Below are 25,000 nucleotides of genomic sequence, written 5' to 3'. Positions count from 1 at the left end.
TAATGTGCTACACTGTAAAGCGTCGTTGGCCTATACGACGCTATGATTAAGTTGTGCTGTTGCATGCTGGGATTTGTAGTCTTTGGAGGCCACCACCACTCTACGGAGACGAGGCCGTTCCTGTTGGAGATCCCGCTTCGCCTCTCTCCCCCCCCCCCCTCCCCGCTTCGCGCGGTGAGTGGCTGAGGTGGCCGTTACCTCTGCCCTTTGCCCCTTGACCCATCTCCGCCGCTTCCTGCCGCAGCCTAAGATGGCGGCTGAGGTGGACTTCGGGGATCGCGAGCTCTTCGAGCAGCTGGACGGTGACGAGGCGGCCGCCCCGACGACGCAGCCGCTTCATATCCGCTTCGAGGAGGATGAGGAGCTGGAGGAGGCCGGGGAGGCGCTGCGGGAGCGGCTGAGGGACTCCGAGGAGATGGTGCGGCAGTTGCGGTCCGAGAATATCCTGACAGGCGGGATCTGGGCCTGGTTTCGGTTCATCCCCGAGCAGGGAACAGCCCCAACCGCGGTCTGCTTTCGCCCCTGATGCTGGTTCCCATCCTGCGCAGCCTCAGTTCCTGCTTCTCCGGGGCCAGGGCTGCTGGGTTGAGGAGTCTCCCTGGCCCATGAGGCACAAAACCCTTCAGCTCTAATACTATTCCCCAAATAGGGTGACCAGACAGGAAGTGTGAAAAATCCGGACGGAGTGGGGGGTAATAGGTGCCTATATAAGACCGCCCCAAGTATCAGGACTGTCCCTATAAAATTGGGACATGTGGTCACCCTACCCCTTCCCTACTGCTGGGGTGGGGGCAGGGGTCTCTCCCTGTCACCTCCCATGAATGCTTCACCGGGGTGGGGGGCTTGCTACTCAGTGATCACTGAGTCTAGTTTGGGTTTTGCGTGTGAGTTCTGCCACCCCAGTCAGGTTGTGGTGATTTTAGTATGGGGCTGTGTCAGCTGGGCAATAACATAAAGTGTGGCTTGATGAGCTGTGTAAAAATCTCCTTTTAAAAAAAAAAAAGTGATCCTACCTCAAATCATCATTGTTTGTAATAAGTCTGGATTCCCAGGGATATTGGATGTTTGAGTAAAGAAAAAAGGTCGCTGACTGGTCTGAAGAATGAGGAGTACTTGTGGCACCTTAGAGACTAACACATTTATTTGGGCATAAGCTTTTGTGGGCTACAACCCACTTCATCAGATGCATGGAGTGGAAAATATAGGAGCAGGTATAAATACATGAAAGGATGGGGGTTGCCTTACCAAGTGTGAGGTCAGTCTAATGAGATAAGTCAATTAAAAGCAGGGTACCAAAGGAGGAAAAATAACTTTTGAAGTGGTAATGAGAGTGGACCACGATTTTGAGGCTGTCTCAAGCTTTCACCATTTAAAAGATTATTTTTAGTTTGAAGGGATGGATGCAATGTTTTCCTTGTTCTGAGTTACTTTTTAATATTTTTATTTTTTTTGCATTTTCTAACTTTGTCATCCCAAAAAATGGTAAACCAGTAACTTGAAGAGCAATTATTTTTAGATACATTTAAATGAAATAGTTTTTGTGCAGTCCTTTCATCATATGAGGGTGAGAGATGTGGGTTTGGTCAGTTTTATTTGAGTAATTTTAACTATAGCTTCTGCCATGGGAGTGCTGTGTCATCCAGAGTAGATGCCTATCAAGTAGGGACAAAATATCATCAGTAACAGAACTTTTCTGTAGTGCATATTGTGAGTTACTGTTTGTAAAGAGACAATTTTCCCTCTTTTAACCTGCTTTTCACACTCACTTTGTTCTAGCCCTCTAAATTAATTTTTTTGGTTGGTGAGTTTATGAATGGCTTTATACAGTGTGGTAAACTAAGTGAAAGAGCCTAAAATCCTGTTTGCTGTTCAGTACAACTATTGTAATAGCGGATTCTTTCTTAAAGTGGTATACTTTGATTCTAATGATTAATATAGAGGAAACAAGTATTCCTTGACAAATAATTAACATCAAGAACTTAGAAGAAAACTGAAGATTCTGACACGACCAAGGTATGTTAATACTGACTTTCCAAGTTGGAACACTAAGGCAATTGTGTATTGTAGACATAAAATTGACCTATGTTAGGCCAACTTACAGCCACAGCAGCAATTACTGCAGTTTTTCATGTTCACACTACCCTTCTGTCGGTGGTAGACGTCTTCACCAGGAGCACTTACACCAGGGCTGAAAGTAAGTTAAAGGACTTACCGGTACGCCGGAGTCCTGAGCAGAGGTGTGGCCTCAACCGGAAGAGGCGGGGTCTTTAAATCAGTCTCGGAGCTACCAGCTGCAGAGGCGGCTGGAAGCCCCGGGGCTCAGACGCGATTTAAAGGGCCTGGGGCTCTGGCCGCCGCTACCGCAGCGGAGCTCCGAGCTCTTTAAATCATCAACGGAGCCCTGGGGCTCCGGCAGCCAGGCTAGGGCAGCGATTTAAAGGGCCCGGGGCTCCAAGCACTGCAGGGAGCCCCGGGTCCTTTAAATCGGCACCCCGGGGAAGCTGGTCTAGTCCGGACTGGCTTATTTTCACCTCTGGCTTACACTGACTTAAGAAGGGTGGTGGGGGGAGAATGGGGGTTTGAGAGCCCAGGCTCTCAGCTCCCCGCAGAGCTCCCAGCTGGAGCCTGGCTGCCACCCAGGGTTCTCCCAGCAGCAGCCAGGCTCCAGCTGGGAGCTCGAACTGAGAGCCTCAGTTCCCTGCAGAACTGGGAACTCTGCAGGGAGCCCACAGCTCAGGCTCTTAGCACTGGGCAGCAAGGTTCCAGCTGTCAGCACTGCTGGGGCTCACAGCTGGAACTCCCCCTCCTGCTCACGGAGCTGTCAGCCAGCCTGACCGCCAGCAGGCAATGCAAGTAACGTAGTGTCTGTACAGGCACTGCATCGCCTGAACTATGTTGACCTAAGCCTTATGTCTCTAGTCCATGTGGATTTACTATGTCAACATAGCGGGTGAGTTACAGCAGTGGGAGGAATGCTGTAGTGTGTACGCTTACATAGTTAGGTCGATGTAAGCTGCCTTACATTGACTTAACTTTGTAGTGTAGACATGCCCTTAGTAATACAAGATCTAATCAATGAGTATATTTAACATAGATCCTTTCAGAGCACAGGTAGCTTGCCTAATCACCGTCTTATACACGAACACCATGAACATATAAAATTACCTTTTCTAGAAAAGGTTTCAGTTATTGTTTGTCTTTCAAATTATTGAGTGTCTAATATGCCTGAGCACTCTGGACACTATCTTTGTGCATTCAGACTTGAATATATAGTATTTAAAGATATTTTATCTTTTTATATAAGAACTGTTGACATAGCCTTTAGGAAAATAGATTTCTTTGAAATTGAGTAGCAAGAATTATCAGATCTGATAATCACTTTGACCTGTTAGAAATTTCTCACTGAATAAATACTAATTGAATACATATATTTGTGATGTTCTGTCAATTTTGAGTTAAACTGCAGCCTGTAGTATTTCTTAAATGTGCCAATTAGTAGTAAAAGGAGAGCAGTAATAGTCTTTCAAGCAACTTATTGACATTTCCTGCTGCATTGCTTGAGGTGGAGAAACTGGATTTAAACCGAGGGAGAACTGTAGCCTAGAATAACAGAATGGGTGAAAAGCAAATGGCATTTGTTTTGGCCAAGCCTACCTGTGTCTCTGCCTTGGGGAAAGTGAGTCCCCTTGACTAGTGGCATTGCTGTGATACATGCAGAAAGGGGGGAAAAGTAATTGCACAGTAACTTTACAGTATCTTTTTTTCTTCTAGTGGACTTTCAGTGGACAGTTCTAAGTTAGATGGACCTTTGTTACAGATTTTATTTATGAACAACGTTATTTCAAAGTAAGTAACTTCCCCTGCTAATAAAGTGTCAGTCTAATTCCCTTTTAAGATGGCCGTTGTTTGGGATTTGTTAGTGTGCAATCGTGACATGTATTAACCAATCTATGGCTGTGTTACAACAGCCTAATATAAACCTATTGTACCCTGGTTAGTTATTCAGTTATAGCAAAATGTCTTTAATATCCTGATTCCTACTGGTACGTTACTTTCATGTAAGCCTGTTTCTAAATATAATTTTCTCAAACATACATATACTGAGGTATGTGTTAGTTAAATGGACACTGACAACTTGATGTTTTAAATTAAATTTTTTAAAAGGTGTTTGACAGAACATCCTTTAAGTTCTGAAATGGGTGTTTAGTGCTTATATTTAGAAGGGTCTCTTTAGATGGGCACAAGATTGGCAATACAAAATATGCTCAGGCATAGCTCTCGTTCCCTTCCTTTTTATGCACACACCTGTCTGCTGCCCTTTTTGTTTTCATTTTCAGCTCTGCTGCTGCTTTACTAATCATCATTTTGTCGGATTGAGGAAAATACGAGTCTAAGTTCCCCAGACCTCTGTGTTTGTGATAAGATGCTTATCTGACTACAATGTAGTGAAACAGACTATATACAAAGTGCTTTCAAATGCACAAAATGAACAAACTGAAAACTTTTTCTCTAATTTTAAGTATAACAAGGGTTACTTTTAACAGTTGTACGTACATTTTCAGATGGAAATGTCACTTATTTAAAAGTCGTTTGTGTCCCTTTTAAATATAGCTGCTACTGTATTGCAGTATTATAAATAACAGAACTGTTAGATAAAAGTATAAAGCCATCAGGAGTTTGGTTGTAAATAGGTACTAAAGGCTGAAATTTAGCATGCAGTCTAATATTACTAACTTCTTTGTTACTAGTATTGCAAAATTTTGAATGTTCTTTTTAATGTAACTTTTAAAAGGAATATTTTGAGTTGTCACTAACTTATTTCTCATTTAAAACCATCATTAGACTTTTTCCCCTGTTCATATACATCACCTTAAAAAGAAAACATATTTGAAAGAATCCATGAACTGATGCTTATGGTTTCTCTGTCAATTTTAGAGCAGCTAAATGAGTGGGAAAAGAAGTGTGAAGTATTGTAAAATCAGAAAAAGTTAGAGGAGGGGAATAACTATTGGGTCTATAGTATTTTTCTGTTTTTGTGTTTTCCTTGTCCTATATCCTACTTGGAGCCAGTTTGTAGTACTTTATCCAGTTTAGTTTAAGCATTCTAAGCAATGGGGCTTGTACCATTTTCCTTGAGGAACTGGTCTGTGGAATAGTTTCTCAAGTACAAAGTCTTTCCTGATGTCTAGCCAACATTTTACACTACTTATTCAAGTGTCCTTGGTAGTTACTTACATTTTTTTTATTGTAAAACCAGATTTTTGTTGTTCTAATCTTGATCTATCTATGTGGTTGGATATGTGGCATCCAGTTCCATTTGCCTATGTTTAATTTCTTTTCTACTTCTACTTGGTTATTTAATCCAGTTCTGAAATCCACAAAAACTATATTAAATAACATGGTTGCAGTTTTGACTTTGCTTTTTAATACATTTGTATGTCTCTTTTCCAATTTATAGATGTGATATGTTGGTTACATCGGGGCAGCATGAAAGTTAGATTTACAAGCTGTACCTTAAGATGTACACATCTAACAATAAAAAGTTCAGGAATAAAATTCTTATCAGTGTTAAATTTATAATTTCAGTTTCAGGAATCTCTTAAAATATACACATGCAATCTGTTGTATTCTCTTATTTCTACCTTTTGCAGGCAGTATCATCAAGAAATTGAGGATTTTATTTCTAGTTTAGTTCAAAAATATGAGGAGCAACAGAGAGCTGAACCAGAAAGGACCCACTTCAATGTTAAGCCTCAGGTATATAAGTTCAAAGAATATAGACCTCATCTGGACTACTGTGTGTAATTCTGGTCTCCCATGTTTAAGAAAGATGAATTCAAACTTGAACAGGTGTAGAGAAGGGCTACTAGGATTATCAGAGGACTAGAAACTCTATTTTATGAGACAAGATTCAAAGAACTTGGCTTGTTAAGCCTATCCAAAGAGAAGGCTGAGGGAATATATGATTGCTCTCTATAAATACATCAGAGGGATAAATACCAGGGACAGGGAGGAGTTATTTAAATTAAGCGCCAATGTGGAAATAAGAACAAATTGAGATAAACTGGCCATCAGCAAGTTTGTGCTTGAAATTAGACAAGGATTTCTAACCATCAGAGGAGTGAAGTTCTGGAACAGCCTTCCAAGGGGAGTAGTGGGGTAAAACTTAACTGGCTTCAAGACTGAACTTGATAAGTTTATGGAGAGTGTGGTATGATGAGACTGCTTACAATAGCACATAGCTGATCTGCGACTGCTGGCAGCAAATATCTCCAGTGGCTGGTGATGGCACATTAGATGGGGAAGGCTCTAAGTTACTATAGAGAATTCTTTCCCAGGTGTCTGGCTGGTGGATCTTGCCCACATCTTCAGATTCTAACTGATCGCCATATATGTCGTTGGGAAGGAATTTGCTCCAGGTCAGATTGGTAGAGATCCTGGTTTTTTTTTTTTGCCTTCCTCTGCAGCACGGGGCATGGGTCACTTGCAGGTTTAAACTAGTGTAAATGGTGGATTTTCTGTAACTTGAAGTCTTTAAATCATATTTTGAGGACTTTGGTAACTCAGCCAGAGGTTATGGGTCTATGATAGGAATTGGGTGGATGAGGTTCTATGGCCTGCAATGTGCAGGAGTTCAGACTAGATGATCATGATGGACCATTCTGGTTTTAAAGTCTGAGTTTATAGAAACAATGGTTTGGGTTCCCCCCCCCCACACACACACTTTTTTGGTTACAATATCACACTGCTAGTTTATCTGAATTACAGAATTTTTTTCCCTACTATTTACAAATAGTATATTTTTCTCAAATGTTTTTGGAAGGAGAATTCTTTCTGTGTCCTGCAGATAGTTCATTAACTATGACTTCCTTTGGCCAGTTAAGTGAAACAAGGCATTTCTCTTCACCCTCTCCTCCCAACCCCCCCTTTTCTTCTTGCCGTCCCAGAGGCTGAGCATGTTTCCTCCACAGCATTCCCAGCCCATGACACCAAGGTTCTAGATACTAGAAATCAAAGCCATGTCACCTCTTGGGTTGTATACAGTATTACCACTAGTCTACAAGTCTCATACTTCATATACTAGCATGTGGTTAGTTTGTGTGTACGTGGCAATGAAAAGCTGGAACCAGAAATTATATCATCTGTGTTTTATTTGCAGCAATTAAGGAGTTTTTTGTTTTGTTTTTTGTTTTTTGGCTTTTCATATTAGCCATCCAGTATTCTGTTGGAAGAGGACCATAAAGTGACAAGTTCGAATACAATAAAAAAAATTAAGGAAGCTTTCAGTGTAAGTTAAACTTTATATTCTTCACTGGTAGTTCCAAAGTTCTATTCTTACTTTTAGTCCACAATGTCATTATAAAAAGATATGCAAGGTTTTAGCAATGTAACTGATGGACTTTATTGGAATTCATGATGCTTTAGCTGCATAATACTTGGAAAATTTACTATATGTACATTCAGAAGGCATGGAGGGATGTTTTGGTTATGTTTAAATCCTTAACTAGGAAATAAACTATTTAAACTAATTTTTGTACAACTAATTACATTATTTTGAAATATTAAAATACTGTGCCTTTCTAATATTATCAGTTAATCTGATTGAAATACTGACAATTTTCTGGCTCTTTCAACAGGTTGTAGGAAGTGTTCTATATTTTACCAATTTTTGTCTTGATAAACTGGGACAACCTATATTAAATGAAAATCCACAGCTGACAGAAGGATGGGAAATACCTAAGTATCCTGTTTAGTAAAATGGAGTTCCTTTTTCTGTTTATATAACCAAATAACACAATCAGACATAAAGTTGAGGTTAAAAATTTTTCTGCAATTTTTTTTAAAACTTCTAACTATGACAGTCTGCTGGGTCATATCAGTGTTTTCTGACATCAACTGAACTATTATTATTACTATTATTATTTCAAAGTTTTAAAGTAGTTGGATGAAGATGTCTAATATGGTTGACTTGTTCATTGAAGGAATCCTGTTCTGTATGAATTAATGTTTCATTCCTGTAAACATGCTCTGCTGTCAATCCAAGAATTGCTGTTGGGACCACATGTCACAGGATCTGGAATGACTGCTTACTCCAGAAATGTTGGCTATTTGCTTCTATAAAGCAATTTATTTAAAGTGGTGAGGAGGGAGAGCTAACAATCCTAAATGTACTCTGTGGTGTTTTGACTAAATTTTAACTACATCTTGAATTTTTTTTGGAGAAAATGAGTCCTATTTAAGCAGAGAATATTTTAGTCCATTTTTCCAGTTGCTCTCTTCAGTATTTGAGAGCCAGAACTCAGGTAGAACATCCTTATTTATGTGATAGTTCTTAATTTCAGAAGGACAAACAGAAATTGGAGACACTCTCTCTCTCTTATTTATATATATATATAACACTTAATACTCTTCTCTTCTGCTTCCCCTTCACTTCCTGCCCCGTAAGAAGGCCAAAGTCTGTTTAAAGCTCCACAAAGTATTTCTAGGATCTCTAAATTTTGTTAGGCCTGTAGCAAAGGGGCCCATTCACAGTCCAGAAGCCCAAAATGTCTACCCTATTGCTTTACAGTTCTGTAAATGATTCAATAATTTAAAGTGTGCCTGCAGTGAGTGAGAAATCCCATCTGTTTAGTGGGCCAACCTGGGTTTGTTGTCTGCCTTTGACTGCATACACATCACATTATAATTTGCTCTTCCTGTCATCTGCTTTCTCGTAAACTATCAGGAAATTGAAATTAGCCCAGCTTCTCTACTATTTAGTACTTTAGAGACTAGGGTTCTGGTCAGTTTAAATATTTTAGTGGCTTCCAAGAATGTAGCTACATGAAAGAAAAGGATGATTTGATGTGGCTGACAGTAAGGGAGTGGGGGAAGACTTGCAGGGGTATGGAGAAATGCAAAGTGGGGTTGGAATAAACCTTTGGGTCTGTCAACCTTGACATTCTCTTTAAATGTATCTGTTGCATTTTTTTTCCAGAGATCTGCTTACATATATAAAGGGTGACATTCACCTTAATTTAGCTTCCAATGGCGAGGCCAAAGGAAGACTCCCTTTAGGATTACCCGATGAAACTTCTGTCTGTTTTGGCAGGTGGCAATATGTACTGAGTAAGTCAAGCTTTCAGGTGGGGATTCCTCTGTACAAATATTTCAGTGAATAAGTTTATAGTGGACTACAATTGGAATTGATTTTTGTAACTTGCAACTAGGGCTGTCAAGCAATTAAAAAAATTAATTGCACTGTTAATAGAATACCATTTATTTAAATATTTTTGGATGTTTTCTACATTTTCAATTATATTGATGTCAGTTACAACACACAATACAAAGTGTACAGTGCTCACTTTATATTTTTTATTACAAATATTTGCACTGTAAAAAAAAGTATATTTCAATTCACTTAATACAAGTACTGTACTGCAATCTCTTTATAATGAAATTGAACTTACAAATGTAGAATTATGTACAAAAAATAATGTTAAACTTTAGAACCTACAAGTCCACTCAGTCCTACTTCAGCCAATTGCTCAGACCAACAAGTTTGGTTACAATTTTTAGGAGATAATGCTGCCCACGTCTTGTTTACAGTGTCCCCTGAAAGTGAGAATAGGCGTTCATATGGCACTGTTGTAGCCGATGTCACAAGATATTTATGTTCCAGATGCACTAAAGATTCATATGTCCCTTCACGCTTCAACCAGTCGATAGCGATCCAAAGCAGAGCAGACTGACACATGTTCACTTTCATCATCTGAGTCAGATGCCACCAGCAGAAGGTTGATTTTCTTTTTCAGTGGTTTGGGTTCTGTAGTTTCTGCATCAGAGTGTTGCTCTTTTATGACTTCTGAAAGCATGCTCCACACCTCATCTCTCTCAGATTTTGGAAGACACTTCAGATTCTTAAACCTTGGGTCGAGTGCTATAGCTGTCCTTAGAAATCTCACAGTGATACCTTCTTTGCATTTTGTCAAATCTGTTGTGAAAGTGTTCATAAAACGACCATGTGCTGGGTCATCATCCGAGACTGCTGTAACATGAAATATATATGGTAGAATGCAGGTAAAACAGAGCAGGAGACATACAGTTCTCCCCCAAGGAGTTCAGTCACACAATTAATACGTTATTTTTTTAACAAGAATCATCAGCATGGAAGCATGTCCTCTGGCATGGTGGCCGAAGCATGAAGGGGTATATGAATGTTTAGCATATCTGGCATGTAAATACCTTGCAGTGCCAGCCATATGAACGCCTGTTCTCAGTTTCAGGTGACATTGTAAAAAGCAGTCAGCAGTATCTCCTCTAAATGCAAACAAACTTGTTTGTCTTAGCAATTGGTTAAATGAAGTAGGACTGAGTGGACTTCTAGACTCTAAAGTTTTACATTGTTTTCTTTTTGAGTGCAGTTATCTAACACAAAACCCCCTACATTTGTAAATTACGCTTTCATGATAAAGAGATTGCACTACAATACTCGTATGAGGTGAATTGAAAAATACTATTTTTGTTATTTTTACAGTGCAAATATTGTAATAAAAATAATATAAAGTGAGCACTGCACACTTTGTAGTCTGTTGTAATAAAATCAGTATATTGAAAATGTAGAAAAACATCCAAAAATACTTAAATTTCAATTAATATTCTATTGTTTAACAGTGCGATTAATCGTGGTTAATTTTTTAAATCGCAGTTAATTTTTTTGAGTTAATCACGTGAGTTAATTGTGATTAATCGACAGCCCTACTTGAAACTTATTAGTGAGGATGCACTTGTAGCTTAACCCATGCAGACATTCTTCTGTATCAAGTACTATCACTGTCAATTAAAAAAAGATTGAAATTCTGCTTTGTACAGTAGCAGTTCCTTATTGAACTCTAAGATACCAGCAAGTTTTCAGCCAGATTCTCTCTCTGGATGGGCAAGAAATACAAGTAAAAGCAAAAAGGTTTGTATTTATCTTAACTATAAAGTTTTTCAGATTAAAAACTTTAAAATGTGCATTGTGACTATTAAAGGGTCCAGTATGTGGGGGAATAAATTGCTTTTTATAGTCCTAAATTAAGTTAACAATATCTAATTTTGCACTAGAAAAGGTTTTTTGTTTGGTTGTTTGGAATATAGGATGCTCAAAAAGAGGCAGTCAAATTAATGTGTAAGAAAAATCTGTTTCTAAACTAACGGGTTTTGTGCTTTGCTCTCTTTATAGCTAGCATTTTTTTTTAATAATTTGCATTGACGTGCTGTCACATAGCTTTTGTTCTATGCAGCTTTTTGTATTTGGTCTGTTTTCTCTACTTTTAATAGAAAATGATCTTGGAATAGTTTGTGTAGCCATTGTGAGGAAAAGTAGAATTACAGCAGAGTGGTAATTTTGGAAATTCCAGGTGACCCTAGTCTGCCTAGTTTTTCCAGCATCTGAAATACCTTATTTCAAATGCAAATAGTAGGCACGGAGGCAAGTTCAGTTAAGCTTCCCTATAATCTACTGCATACTCAAGTGAAATATTATGTTTTGAAAGAAAAGCAGATTTGCAACCATGCTTCACTGTGGATACTTCTAGATGGTGGATAAAGTATTCTGAGAGAACAATTTGCATCAAATCTGTTTGAATTATACCTTCTGAGAAAACTAATATGCCTCCCCCTTCTCCTTCAAGTCCATCATTAAAAATGAACCCCTTTTAAGAGACTTAAAACCTAGGTTATCCTTAGGGTTGCCAATTTTGGTTGGACATGTTCCTGGAGGTTTCATCACATGACATAGTCTTTAATTTGAAGATTAATCTTTAATTCCTGGAGACTCCAGGCAATCCTAGAGGGTTGGCAGCCATGGTTGTCCTCTTTATCCACTCTCCCTTATCCTGTTGGTAAAAGTGACTGCGCGCACACAGGGAATTAACTAATCAAATGCTTAAAGGGACACGAAATTTAAACTTGGCCCAAATATTAAATCTTTTGAAAACCAGCCTTTTAAAAATCAAATATCAATAGAAACACTTCTGTGATTTTAAAAAAAAAATTCCAAGAACTGTTGTTTTTAGACAAGTTAGTATTATCTTGCAGCATTTCAAACCTAAGCACTGAAACATTAAGAACCTGAAAGTGAATCTGTGACAACAAACAAAATTGAAACTGGCTTCAAATTTCATTTTCCTAGATGAGAGAAATTCAAACCATGAACTGAGCATATTAGCAAGTAAATGAGATTTCTAAAATGTTCTCTAATAATAATAATAATAAATAATCCAGAGTGTTTGTATAGGATCTGAAAATAATTGTTTACAGCATATCTATGAAGTTGATAGTGTCCTTTTAACTGAATCCTTCAACTTGCATCCCTTTTATAATTCTTCTCTCCCTTCCATCTTTTCCCCCCAACCTTTGTGTTGTCCGCAGGGAGTGTGGAAGCTCCTTGTAAATGGGGGAGCAGAGGGGAGGTACTGAGACCTGGCAGGTGGGGAGCTGGCTCCAGGCTGGGAAGGAGGATCCCAGGGTTCCTACTGGATCCATTCCAGCCCCTCCAGGTCCTGCTCCCCCACTTGATCCCAGGTGTCACCACAGCTTCTCCATCCACTCCAGGTCCTGCTCCCATCCCTTCAGCGGCCTCTCTAGTCCCAGGGAGTCCCATTCCCACCTCCATGCCTCTTCTCCCCCCCCCCCGACATATACATGAGTTCACAGGGGGGCAGAACCCCCACAATACTTCCTTGCAGGGTTGATAGCCCCCTATAGCCCTGGTTGTCTAGATTGTAACATCCGTGGGGCAGAAACCTGACCTTACCTTGCTAGCTATTTACAAAGCAGCTAGCACACTATTGACATTATACAAATAAGTCTATATAATTTTCGTTAAAAATACTTCAGTCAAAGGAAAGAGAGTTCATTAATAGTCACTATCTTCCTAAGGGGACAAAATCTAATTTCTGTCCAGAAATATTACTTACTTCAAGCTTTATCTTTTCAGTTTGTTTATTTTCTGCATTTGACAGTGCTTTATGTGGCTTTCTCCATAATTAGTTTCTCATGTTTCACCCGACAGCGACAAACATTTTTTTAAATAGGAAAATGTATTTTTTTGTGTTTGGTTGGTGTTTTGTTTTGTTTTTGTTTTTTTTTAACTACAAAAATTGGGAGGAAGATGCATGTTTAGGTATAGTACACAAGTTACTTTACAGTTTTCTTAAAACTGAATATATTTCAAGTTAATGTAAATCTCTGCATGTAATAGAATAATAAAGAATAAGTATGCACTTCAAAAGTACATTTTAAAGGGATAAACTTACAATATAAATTTATTTTAGTGCTTTCCTTAAACAGGCCAAAACCTCATTGTTTCAATTGTGGTTCTGAAGAGCATCAAATGAAAGATTGTCCAAAGGTAAATTTTTCCTCGATATCCGAAATCTTGCCTCTGAGTTACCCAAAATGTATTCCTGTGTAACAGGACATTTGTGAGAATCAGAAGAATCATATTGGTCATGATCTTTTATTAAAGCTCAATAACTGTATGTATATCTGTCACACTTGTAACTTCAGAGATTTAAATCAGTATTTTAAATGAACCTGTCATAGTATAATAGTTTGATCACTCCTTTTTAAAGAAAAGTCTCTTTACATGTTTCTAGCTTTCCCTCTGAAGCTGGCAGATTTCTAAAGTACACTGGTTTTGTTTTTATTATAACTTCCATTCAGTGGAACAATGAGCTGGCCTTGGTCTTGTGATGTAAGATGTGTTCCATGCCCTTGACATGTAACTTTCAGGCAGCTTTTAATAACTTGGTTTGAGTTGAGTGAATTGTGTGCTTAAATTGTAAATTGCATCATGGTGAGTCTCTCAACTGTATTTAAGCCACGGAATGCTACCCGTATAAGTGAGAAAAGAAGAGAGTTCATGGAAGCCTGTGGTGAAGCAAGTAACCAGAACTTTCAGCAACGTTATCATGCAGACGAAGTAGAAGAGAGGTTTGGGAAGTTTAAACCAGGAATAATAAGGTATCTCTCCTCTGTGACTCCCCCCTCTGCACACGTTGATTGGATCACTGTACTTCTCACACGCATCAAATAACTTTTCTGCCATTTGTAATGTATAAAAGTTATCACTTACTGTATAATAATTCTCTTGGTAACTATCTCTTCAGTTGTGTTAAGACCCCTTTTGTAAATGTCTTCATGTGTTGATAAATTCCTCACGTTTTCCTTTTCATGCTGAAACTTTCCCCATTAATCCTACCCTGTCCAATGTTTCCCTGATCTAGGCACCCTGTAGTGACATGTACTGAGTCCTCAGGATAGTCTTTTAATGAGGGAGACTACAAATATTTCTATGGTTCCTGTGACCCTTTTTTTTAGGGTCATTTACAGTTCATGCTGGTTTCAGGAAATTTTAAGCTTTTAATTTAAAAAAATATTTTTTCCATATAAAATATGGCTATCCCATTTAACGAGAAGACAGCACTTCAGTTTAATCTAGCTTTACAGGAAGGATGTCTTTTCCTATGCAGATTACCTTAAAGGTTGTGAATTTCAACTCTCAAATCCAGAAATGAATTGTGGCTCTCATAGTAGAGGCAACTTTCTAAGATATAGATTTAGACATACATCTATTTATTTGCACTGTACAGGCAAGTTAATGTTAGAATGTGAACTTTAGCTTTCTAAATTTCTGATTTTGTCATTTAACTTTGTAATCTTTAACATTAATGTAGTTCTGCATCCAATATAATAATTCAAATAGATATTCTAAGGGAGTAACTGTACAAGGTATACAAATGAAAGAACTTTAATCTTTTTCTCTAGAAGGTGACTGTCTTGCTTTTATAACTAGAGACTTCTGTAACTGAGTAACTTAAGACTTTTAGTTGATTTAAGATTAAAATATATGACAATGATTATAGGAAGATTAGTTTTGAGTTTTGGTATTCCTATGTTCTATCTAGTGAAGAACTTCAAGATGCGCTTGGTGTCACAGATAACAGTCTTCCTCCATTTATATATCGCATGCGCCAGTTGGGTTACCCCCCAGGTTGGCTCAAAGAAGCTGAACTGGAGGATTCAGGACTTGCACTTTATGATGGAAAAGGTAAGTAGTATGCAGCTAGGAAAGCCTACCTGACTGTAGTGGTAACACATTCCTTTCCTAATTAAGAGTTGAGTAGTTTCACTCTTCCTTTAAGTATACAAGTTGGCCAGTTGCTTGACATTGACTGTGGGTTATTATTAAGGCTAAGATTTTTGTCATGTTTTTTTTAGTAAAAGTCATGGACAGATCACAAGCAATAAATAAAAATTCAGAGAGGCTGTGACCTATCTGTGACTTTTGCTGCTGTGGCTCCATAGTTTCCCCTGCCACTGTGGTGGCTGGGAGCTGCAGGGTTCCCTCTCTCCTCCCCTCGCGCCCCCCCCCCCCCCCCCCCCCCCGATGAATTCAAAATTAGTCTTTGCTATGTTGAGGCTTCAGGCCACCTTTAAGTCTTGGACTCTTGACTCTTTTGGTTCCCGAAAGAACTATACCAGTGCTAAACTGTCAAGTTAATGTTATAATTATGATCATGCTCATCATTCGAATTCACCCCCCAAAAAAATACCAAAGCTGGTGTTCTTGCTACAAAAAGTTTTCATGTTTTCAGATAGCTGTTTTTCTTCCTGCATCAGATGTGCTCCTTACAGGAAAGGTTGAGACTGCTGTGAGCCAGATTTTCTCTTACTTTCTCCAATCATGTTTAAAAATACCAATACTGCTGTGACAGTGAAGCAGCTCTGTTCTTTCTGAAATGACTTAATCACATGGTTGGAAGGATTTCGTCCATTTGATCTCACTATCTTTTAAACCTCTGACTCTAGACCATGGAATTTGTGGAAAGCTATAGAAGTTTCATATGTGGCCTGGTGTCAGATCTGCTCTTGCTTGATCACACTTTTTTGATTCTCTCACAGTCTGATTAAGTTGCTTTATTTGAGCCTTTTGAAGGAAACAGTGGTATTCCTCAGAGTTCCGTAATTATTTCTATATTGTTTTATGCTTCTTCATTCAGACTTGTCTAGAGCATATATCAAAGGCCAAGTTCTCTTCTCTGTTTAAAAATCAAAACAGACTTAATTTATTACTGAGTAGTTTGCCAATGTTGTTACATTTTAGTGCTGATTATTCTCTATCCCCACAGTTAAGTAGCAATGATACAAGATAATCTCCTGATTTCCTATCACGTGTATTACCTGATTGAGGTATTTAAGATGATGGGGGAAAAAAATTAATCTTCTTTTCTCTTCAGAGTGACATTCTTTATCAGTTGCTCTTCCAGTTCATTCTCTAAAGAAAATCCAGGTGGCGTCAATAAAGCCTGTAACTAGCACAAATTGTTAGTACACATTTCTCCAATCCACAATCCTTATATAGGCTTTGCATACACTTCAGAATTTATTGTAAAACTTTAATTAACCTTAGTCTTGCTTACTTAAATTAAGTTGCATCTCATGTCCTTGGTTAATGGTTCATTAACCACATCCACAAAGAAATTGCTGCCAGAGTCTGAGATATTTGTTTCGTAGGGCTGTGTTGCTCTGTGCCTAGCTTGGTTAAATTGTCCAATTCTGAATGTGTTAAAAGCAGATGGAGGACATTCCTAGTTTATCAAGTGTTTTAATTGGTTTTAAAACTTCAAACTGTGGAGCTTCTTGATGAAACCTCATGAGAAAATGTCCATTTTGGTAGTTATTTTAATTCAGTGGCTGGCAGCAGGAAAACCTGTAATTTCTGTATGGATATTCTAAAAATGTTAATATTATTCCCCTTTCCCTCTTTCCTTGTTCAACTTTCTTGTTGTGGAGAAACTCCTTTTCCACATAAGGAAACCCAAGACTATAGTGGGGTTGTTAAGTATCTCACTATTAAGGCGATACCCCAAAGAGAACAGTATTGGAACATTACCAGGGTCAATTGAACTAGGATAAGCAAAGCTGGTTCTTTACCCTCTTGTGTGGTGTACCACTCTTCTTCCCTCATCTGCCCTAGCTATGCCAATTCCTTGAGGTAATGAAGACTGACTCCCACAGCCAAAAAAAGAGAGCAGTGATTTCCAGACCTGTCTTAAGTCCCTGAGTTTAAAGAACACAAGCTGGTGACACAGAACATAGGATCAAACAACAGATCTAATGTTCTAGAGCCAAATTCTGCAAGGATACCAACAGTAGAGTCAGAATACTGCTCTGTCTTTAGTTGGCACTTCAGTGGAATCTGTGCACACATCTAATGAGAGAATTTGCCACTGTATTCCTGCTACACTGGTTGCAAGCCTTTTCTCTAAACCGTTTCAATTTTGCAACCTGTTGTCTTTCTGCTGCAACGTTTTCTGTAACTTTCTTCCTCAGTACCAATATTAACATTTATGATACTTTGTTATAGATGCTACTGGTGGTGAAACAGAAGATGAAAGACCCTATCAACAAAACAAATGTGTCACTTATGATGTCTCTAAGTTAATAAACTATCCGGGCTTTAATATGTCTACTCCAAGTGGGATCTCAGATGTAAGTGTATATGCTACACACGGTTGGTGTGGTATTCTAAAACAAAACATTATTACCTACTTCAAGATTATTTAAATCTTGATGGTCAACTGCAAATAAGTTTGTTTTCAATTATCCATTATATTTGTGTGTGGGGGGGTGGGAATTAAGTATTTAAAAGTTAATTAAGATCTCTGAAGAAACCTGTGCAATAGAGTCCATCTGGACTTTTGCTGATGCTAGTAAACCTCCAGGAGGCTGCTATTAATGTATAATGCTGCTTATTTCTACTATGAGATGGGAGCATATGATACTGTACCTATCTGATATTCAGATTTTCATTTAAATGCCAATATTTTTCAAAACAAAGCTGAATGCACATTATTCATATGAATCTAAATTTTCTAAATGTAAAAAGTGTTCTTGAAATATGAATGTTACCATAGCAATGCTGTACCATATAATCTTTATCTTTGCTAAACAAAAACTACATCAAAAGAATGTGTCTCAGGAATTGAGATGCACAAGTTCAGTAATGCATCTTTTAACCCGTGGACAAAATAGGGCAGATCAAGAAACCAGTTAAATAGGCACCTGTTGAACCTTGGGGTTGGAAGGTGCCTTAAAGAATTTTCTATTCCTTACACTGTTTTCTGTCTGGTGGTTAGTGGCCTCTTAATATAGCTTTTCCTCAGTTTTCTTTGTTTTGAATGTATTGTCATAGGTTTTAGCATAACTATTACTAATAATTAGGAAGACTTTATTCAAGTTGTAGCTCTTTATGTTCACTTTTCCTCCTGAAGTAAATTTTAATAGCTGCACTACAAACTTTGAATAAGAGGTTTGCAACAAAATGGCTAATAAATCTCATTAAAGTGGTGCTGTGGTTTCTCGCCCAATATAGCTCTATGCAGCAGACATCTATATTCACAAGTTGGAATGGAGCTCATCTTTTTGCTAAAAATTCATATTTAGGGTTCTTCCTCCTTCCCAGTTAAATAAATTTCTGATTGGAACATTTACTAATTTGTCCATATCGTGTGTATTATGGTTGCGTGTGCATTATTAGCCATAGCTTATTGAATGTCGAGCTATATTGATGGGTTTTTTGTTTTGTTTTGTTTTGTTTTTTCCCCCTGTAGGAATGGAGGATATTTGGTTCCATACCCATGCAGCCATCTCAACAGAAGGACGTTTTTGCTAGCTACCTTTCTAATTTTCAGGCGGTGAATATATTTCTGTGTTCTATTTGGATACAAAAAATTGGAAAAAATCTTATGTTTCTGCATTGGTGTTACCAGTTGTCAGTGGTCTCTTGTATACACCTCCAACTTTGGCCGAAGATGGCTAATAGAGGGTATTGGGGTTTGGTGTGAAATCTTGAGGTTTTCATCAGTACAATAGCTAAAAACAGGTTATGAGAATAGAGGGTAGCCCTCTGAATAAACCATTATTTTTGGCCATATCCTTTTAAATCTTTTGGGCCACCTGTTTGATGTCAAAAACCGCCATCTTATAAAACAACTTAGACTTTCTCTTTATCTGATCATCTACTAAACCCAGTGCTAAAAGACTCTAATTCATAGTCTGTAGGAACAGTTAGCTAATTCCATTTGGATATATGCCTACATTTAAATTTTGTGCGGACTATATCTAAATTGCATACTTGTCTAAAAGTCTACTTTATAGTTGATTAACACAGGCATGCTTTCAGATATTTCATGTTTGAACAGCTTAGTACTATGTTTGCAGGACATGTGTGGCAACCTTGTTACATAGCTTTCTCTGAGACCTTAATGTAAATGTTCAACTCCAAACTAGTGTTTCTTGCTTGAAGCAAGAAACAGTAGGTTTAATTTCAGGCTTCAGTTTCCTATTTCTTAAGCTGGAAGTACATTACAATTGACAAGACTTTTTATGGGGGTTGAGAGTAAAGCATTGAGTTGTTCTACTGGTAATTAAAGAACAGTTTCTATGAGATTGCTACAAAAGAAATGTCCCATTCATATGACATGGTGGCTTCAAGAGATCTGGGTAGGTAAGCATGGACAAAAGGAGTGTTCTTGAGGCTCTGATAGGGATGCAGACAAAATCCCTTTCTCATTCACCACTGAAAAACTAAACACGATTGCTGTTTTTTTCATTCAACTACATTAAACCTCTCAAGTTTCTCTGACACCTGAGTGTTTTGCTTACAAAATGGACTCTATCAAATTGAGATCATTGAGGATTTTAATTAGTATTTTTGTAGCAGGGAATATTGACGCCTTTAATAGTACCTTTATAATACTAATTTGTATTCTATTTTCCTGGCTAACTTTTCCTCAGCCAAGTCCAAAATCTAGCAATAAAAGGTCTGCATATCCATCAAGTTCTCACAATTCAAAGAAGGTAAAAGGAGACAATTCAGCAGTATCAGTAGCTGACATGGACATGGATTCTGGTATAGTTTTATTTTTTGCAATTATGATTTTATACTTTCAAAATAACTCACTCCTTACTCTGTAGTGAAATGTAGACTTCAATAACAATACGTGGTTGTCAGTATTTCAGTTCGTATTGAATTACTGACACATTTATCTAAATGTATTACACCTCTACCTCGATATAACACTGTCCTTGGGAGCCGCGTTATATCGAACTTGCTTTGATCCACTGGAGTGCACAGCTCCGCGTGCCCCCCTCCCGCCCCCCCCGGCGGAGCACTGTTTTACCGCGTTATATCCGAATTCGTGTTATATCATGGTAGAGGTATGATATTTTAACTGTACTGTTAAAATAGAGAATTAACCGTATTTGTCAAATGTTTGTATTATTTTGGATTACAGTTGGGCTTTCTGTAATTTACGAATATTCTTTGTCAGAGTATTTTACTCTTTGTTGTAACAGTGAGGGCTATAGCTCAGCCCAAGAGAAGTGGACTCTTTAGGTTGCCACTCCCAATCTAGACCAGTTCAGTAGCGACGATTATTATTTGGGTCACAGAATAACCCACAGAAACATGAGTTGATCCCATCTAAATTTTGGTGGACAGGTATTCTCGCTACAGCTGATGCCCTTGTTGGTATTTTCAGAAGAGACCAACTGTCAAGTGGGCATATAAATTGAATTGCCTTTCACCCTTAGAAGTGAGAGAAGACACAAGAATGGTCCAATGATTTGGGCATTTAGTTTTAGGGCTTGGGAGATCTGGGGTCAAGTCTTTCCTCTACCATAGCTTTCCAGTGTGATCTTGGGCAAGTCACTTCTCTTTTCTGTACCTTAGTTACTCATCTCTAAAATTAGGATTATAATATTCTTGCCTCAGAGGGATGTTGTGATAATAAATACATTAGAGAGAGGTTGTTTGACCCCCATTACTGTAGTCTTAAAAGTATCTAAGGTAGACAGAAATGGCACAAATTGGGAATGAGGGCCAAGGAACCTTGTACTGCAGCTACCTGCTCTGTGGATAAACTGCTTAGTCTTGCACTTTTCTAAATCCACTTTTTAGAATTAGGGGATGGGAAAGTACACATTTTTAAAATAATGCATTTTACCTGATTATAAGTTAGTTTGAACAAAGAAAATTCCCATAATAGAAACAGGATTAAAAATATACTCTCCAAGCTAACATGTTTTAGTGTGTTTATATCAATATACCATATAAGAAAGCTGGGAGGCAAAATCTAAATCAGTGAAACAATTTGTTTTCCTAGTTCTCCCTAGATTTTTATGGTAGACTTAATCAACTGGGTTTGCTATCCAGGGAATTCTCTAATTTACTATTTACAGATATCATTTTATATTTACTAAAATAAATTTGAAGAGCTAATGTGTAAAAACAAGAATACTGTTTATATATCACCAACAGTGTGTTTGACCCTGAATAATCCCCAAAGAGAGTTACCTGATCTGAAGACTTAACAGTTTAAAAGAAGCAAAGATAAAATGTAGTAGAAAATACACAGGAAGGAGCTAAAATCAATTTTTTTTATTAATTGTTCCATTCTTACAACTTGTGGGCATTGCTACAGGAGTGAGATTTTTTCAGAGGAATGAGGAAAGCTTTAATGGCTGTTAAAAAGACCAGAAAACTTTCTTCTTTAAATATTCTAAAGTCAAATTTGAGAATGATCTTCTATAGCAGTTCTCCCAGCTGCCCTTCTCGATTCCCTCAAACTGAGGAGGGAATTTCCATACACCTTGGATCTAAAATCTTTAAGGTTTGGCTACAAACTTTGTTCATATTTAAGAGCATTTAAAAATGCAGCTTTTAAAGCAGCCATGAGGGTTCCCTCTGGAATCCAAAATGACAGATTCAGTATGGCAAGTTTCAAGGCTACTGAGACATGCAGGATAGGCTTTTCGGCTGATATGGCTGTATTTCTCCATAAGCTGATGCTTGAGTTCAAAAGGCTGAGAACATAAGTTTACTGTCTTTAAGCAAAGAATATATTTTAGACTTGAAATCTGATTAAAAGTAAGGTAAGGTAGGAATTCAAGCCTCAGTACTACTAATGGAGATTTATTTAATCTTCTAATTTTAGATTTGGAAATGCCACACAGTTCTCTAGCTTATGACAGTTTTCAGTTCCAACCTCCACTGCCACCTGGGTCTCCATCGATTGCAACTCCGCCCCCATTGCCACGAGGCACTCCTCCACGTACTCCACCCAACTTCACATCCCCTCTACCTCCAGCGCCTACTGCCTCTCTTCGCAGGAATACTCCAGCATCAACTCCTTCTGCTCAGCCAAGAGTGGGGGATTCAGCCATGGATGAAGATACTTTGACCCTAGAAGAGCTTGAGGAGCAGCAGCGATTGATTTGGGCTGCACTTGAGCAGGCAGACAGTACAAACAGTGACTCTGATATACCTACTGATACACCTTTAACTGGAAACTCTGTTACATCATCACCATCTAGGAATGAACTGGACATTATTCCAGAAGGAAGAACCTCTGAGAAGCTGGTTGCAATGGAAATAGGGATTTCAGACACTAGTATGCAGATATCCGGAACCGAACATTCTAAAAGTGACCCTAATTCAGGGGATAGATTGCTTGACCTAAAGGAAGGTGACACTGATCATGTGGATTCTGAAGGCATGCTGGAGAACAGCACTACAGGCTCAAAATGTGAGGTTAACAATGGAGGAAATGAAGGTATTACTCATGTGGTCACCAGTGCTGAATCCTCTACAAAAAATTCAAATCCTGTTCCTGACATGAGCAAGTTTGCGGCAGGAATAACACCATTTGAGTTTGAAAATATGGCAGAATCAACTGGTGTTTATCTTCGGATACGAAGTGTATTAAAGAATTCCCCAAGAAACCAGCAAAAAAACAAAAAGGCTTCAGATTAACTTGTCTTCCTTTAAGGTTTTATGGTGCCCCCAAAAGAAACTTAAAGTATCCACCAAATTGGATAATCTCATGTGCCCTTTTGTGAAAAACTTTTTAGTAGTTAAGAGTGGACTAATATAATTCTTCTGTGTTCTTCCCTAGAGGTTGTTTTTTATTATTTTTTTAAGTTCATGCAGGGCTTCCATTTGACCAGGACCAATGTTAACCGTTCAATACATGAGAACTTGACTAAATCAAAACCTTCCACTAAGTGGTGTAAGGACTATTGATTTATTTGTTCAGCATATTTTACACTCTGATACATGAAACTCTTAAAACAGTGAGGCATCGGTTGCTGTTTAATATTTTGGTTAAGATTTATATTATCGTTAATGGTGAGTTTCAGGTGGAATGTTGGTTTTTATCTGTCCTTTATACATTAGTCTGCTCTTTCTACATTTTGCTAATTATCTTGTAGATAAGTTTAATATATTACAGTTTTTAAAAATTCCAATATTTTAAAATGTTCCACATGAAAAGTCCTGGCAATCAGATGGGAATAATCAGGGATGACCAGCATTATCCTCAACATTTCGGATATTTTTTATAAATTAATTGTGGGTCAATTTTTAAGCACCACTTCTACCTTTTGTAACATCATTCTTTATGTAAACTTGCTGTACATACCTGTTCATTCTTGTGTACAGAGGTTTAATAAATGAGTTTTCATATAAATATTTTCAAAAATGGTTGATTCTCAAGCATCAAAGCTCCAGTAAGAAACTTGTTACTACAGCTACATGAAAACTTAGTTTGTTTGGGTGTTGTCTGATTTAATTTGTCAGGTATGTAAATTGTTACTAATACTCAAAAAAATTAGTTGAAATATGAGAATTAATGTAGTTTAGAAAACCTCTGAACTTCTGCTTTGCCATAAAATACATTTTAGTTGTTTAAGTAATTACTTAAAATCATAGGGTTAGAAGGGACTGCAAGGGTCATCTAGTCTAACCCCCTGCCAAGATACAGGGTTTGTTGCACCTAAACCAGAGGAGGGCAAACTACGGCCCACAGGCCACATCTGGCCCGTGGGACCATCCTGTCTGGCCCCTGAACTCCTGGCTGGGAGGCTAGCCCCCGGCCCCTCCCCCGCAGCCTCAGCTCGCTCACACCGCCGCCGGCGCAATGCTCTGGGCGGCGGGGCTGTGAGCTCCTGGGACAGTGCAGCTGCAGAGCCCAGCCTGACCCGGTGCTCTGAGCTGTGTGGTGGTGGCATGGCCCGGCTCCAGCCGGGCGGCGCAGCTGTAGTGCAGCCAGCCACCGGTGCTTCAGGAAGCCGGGGGGGTTGGATAGAGGGCAGGGGAGTTCAGGGTAGGGGGCAGGGGTGTGGATAGGGGTTGGGGGAGGAACAGGGCGTCGAATGGGGGCACAGGTGCCAGGGGAGCAGTCAGGAAGGAAGGAGGGGGGGTTGGATGGGGCAGCAGGGGGGGTTGGATGGGGCAGCAGGGGATTATGGGGGGACCATCAGGGGATGCCGTCAGGGAACAGGGAGAAGAGGTGGTTGGATGGGGCAGGGGTCCTGGGGGGACCGTCAGGAATGAGAGGAGGGGTTGGATGGGGCGGTGGAGGTCAGGGGACAGGGAGCAAGGGGGCGGTGTATGGATGGGGCAGGGATCCCAGGGGGCAGATAGGAGGTGGGGGCCGGCCCTCCATACAATTTACAAAAGCCGATGCGGCCCTCGGGCCAAAAAGTTTGCCCGCCCCTGGTCTAAACCATCCAAACCGGATGGCTATCCAGGCTCCTTTTGAAAACTTCCAGTGATGAAGCTTCCACAATCTCCCGAGGCAATCTGTTCCATTGTCCTACTGTTCTTACAGTTAGGAAGTTTTTCTTTAGATTTAATCTAAATCTGCTATGCTGTAGTTTTGAACCCATTGCCTCTTGTCCTGCCTTCTGTGGCTAAAACTACTTAAATCGTTTAGGTATAAAATTGTCATAATTTTGAAGAATGTCTTCTGGATTATAAGCAACTCTAAATTCTCTTTAATCTACTGTTTTATCACTAAGATTTTTAAAAAATCCTTTTTATGAAGGACCTATGGATGGATTGGCTGGGCCTTATTGCAGCACTGCCAGTAGAAGGAGCCCTTAGATAGCTAGCCAAAGCTTTTGT

General features: G+C 38.8%; 1 protein-coding gene across 2 annotated transcripts; it reads left to right on the top strand.

Annotated features, from left to right (window-relative positions):
- Positions 1 to 215: 215 nt before the first annotated feature.
- On the top strand, positions 216 to 23,561 carry ZCCHC8 (zinc finger CCHC-type containing 8). Of its 2 annotated transcripts, XM_054006546.1 has the most exons (14): positions 216 to 442; positions 1,973 to 2,013; positions 3,772 to 3,846; positions 5,652 to 5,757; positions 7,211 to 7,288; positions 7,638 to 7,741; positions 10,877 to 10,942; positions 13,315 to 13,375; positions 13,847 to 13,989; positions 14,934 to 15,076; positions 17,396 to 17,520; positions 18,642 to 18,725; positions 19,828 to 19,942; positions 22,029 to 23,561. In XM_054006546.1, exons 1-14 carry the CDS (start codon positions 251 to 253, stop codon positions 22,844 to 22,846), a joined length of 2,151 nt encoding a protein of 716 aa, XP_053862521.1. In that variant the 5' UTR covers positions 216 to 250; the 3' UTR covers positions 22,847 to 23,561. The 2 variants fall into 2 exon arrangements, with proteins under 2 accessions (XP_053862521.1, XP_053862522.1); XM_054006547.1 differs by lacking the exons at positions 216 to 442; positions 1,973 to 2,013; positions 3,772 to 3,846; ... (1 more) ...; positions 7,211 to 7,288; positions 7,638 to 7,741 and adding an exon at positions 8,434 to 9,108 and having other exon boundaries at positions 10,852 to 10,942.
- Positions 23,562 to 25,000: the final 1,439 nt, after the last annotated feature.

Source organism: Malaclemys terrapin, chromosome 16 (assembly GCF_027887155.1).
Source record: "Malaclemys terrapin pileata isolate rMalTer1 chromosome 16, rMalTer1.hap1, whole genome shotgun sequence".
In the NCBI taxonomy this organism is placed as follows: domain Eukaryota; kingdom Metazoa; phylum Chordata; order Testudines; family Emydidae; genus Malaclemys; species Malaclemys terrapin.
Note: the sequence above shows the minus strand (reverse complement) of the source record. Positions and strands in the feature narration are given on the sequence as shown.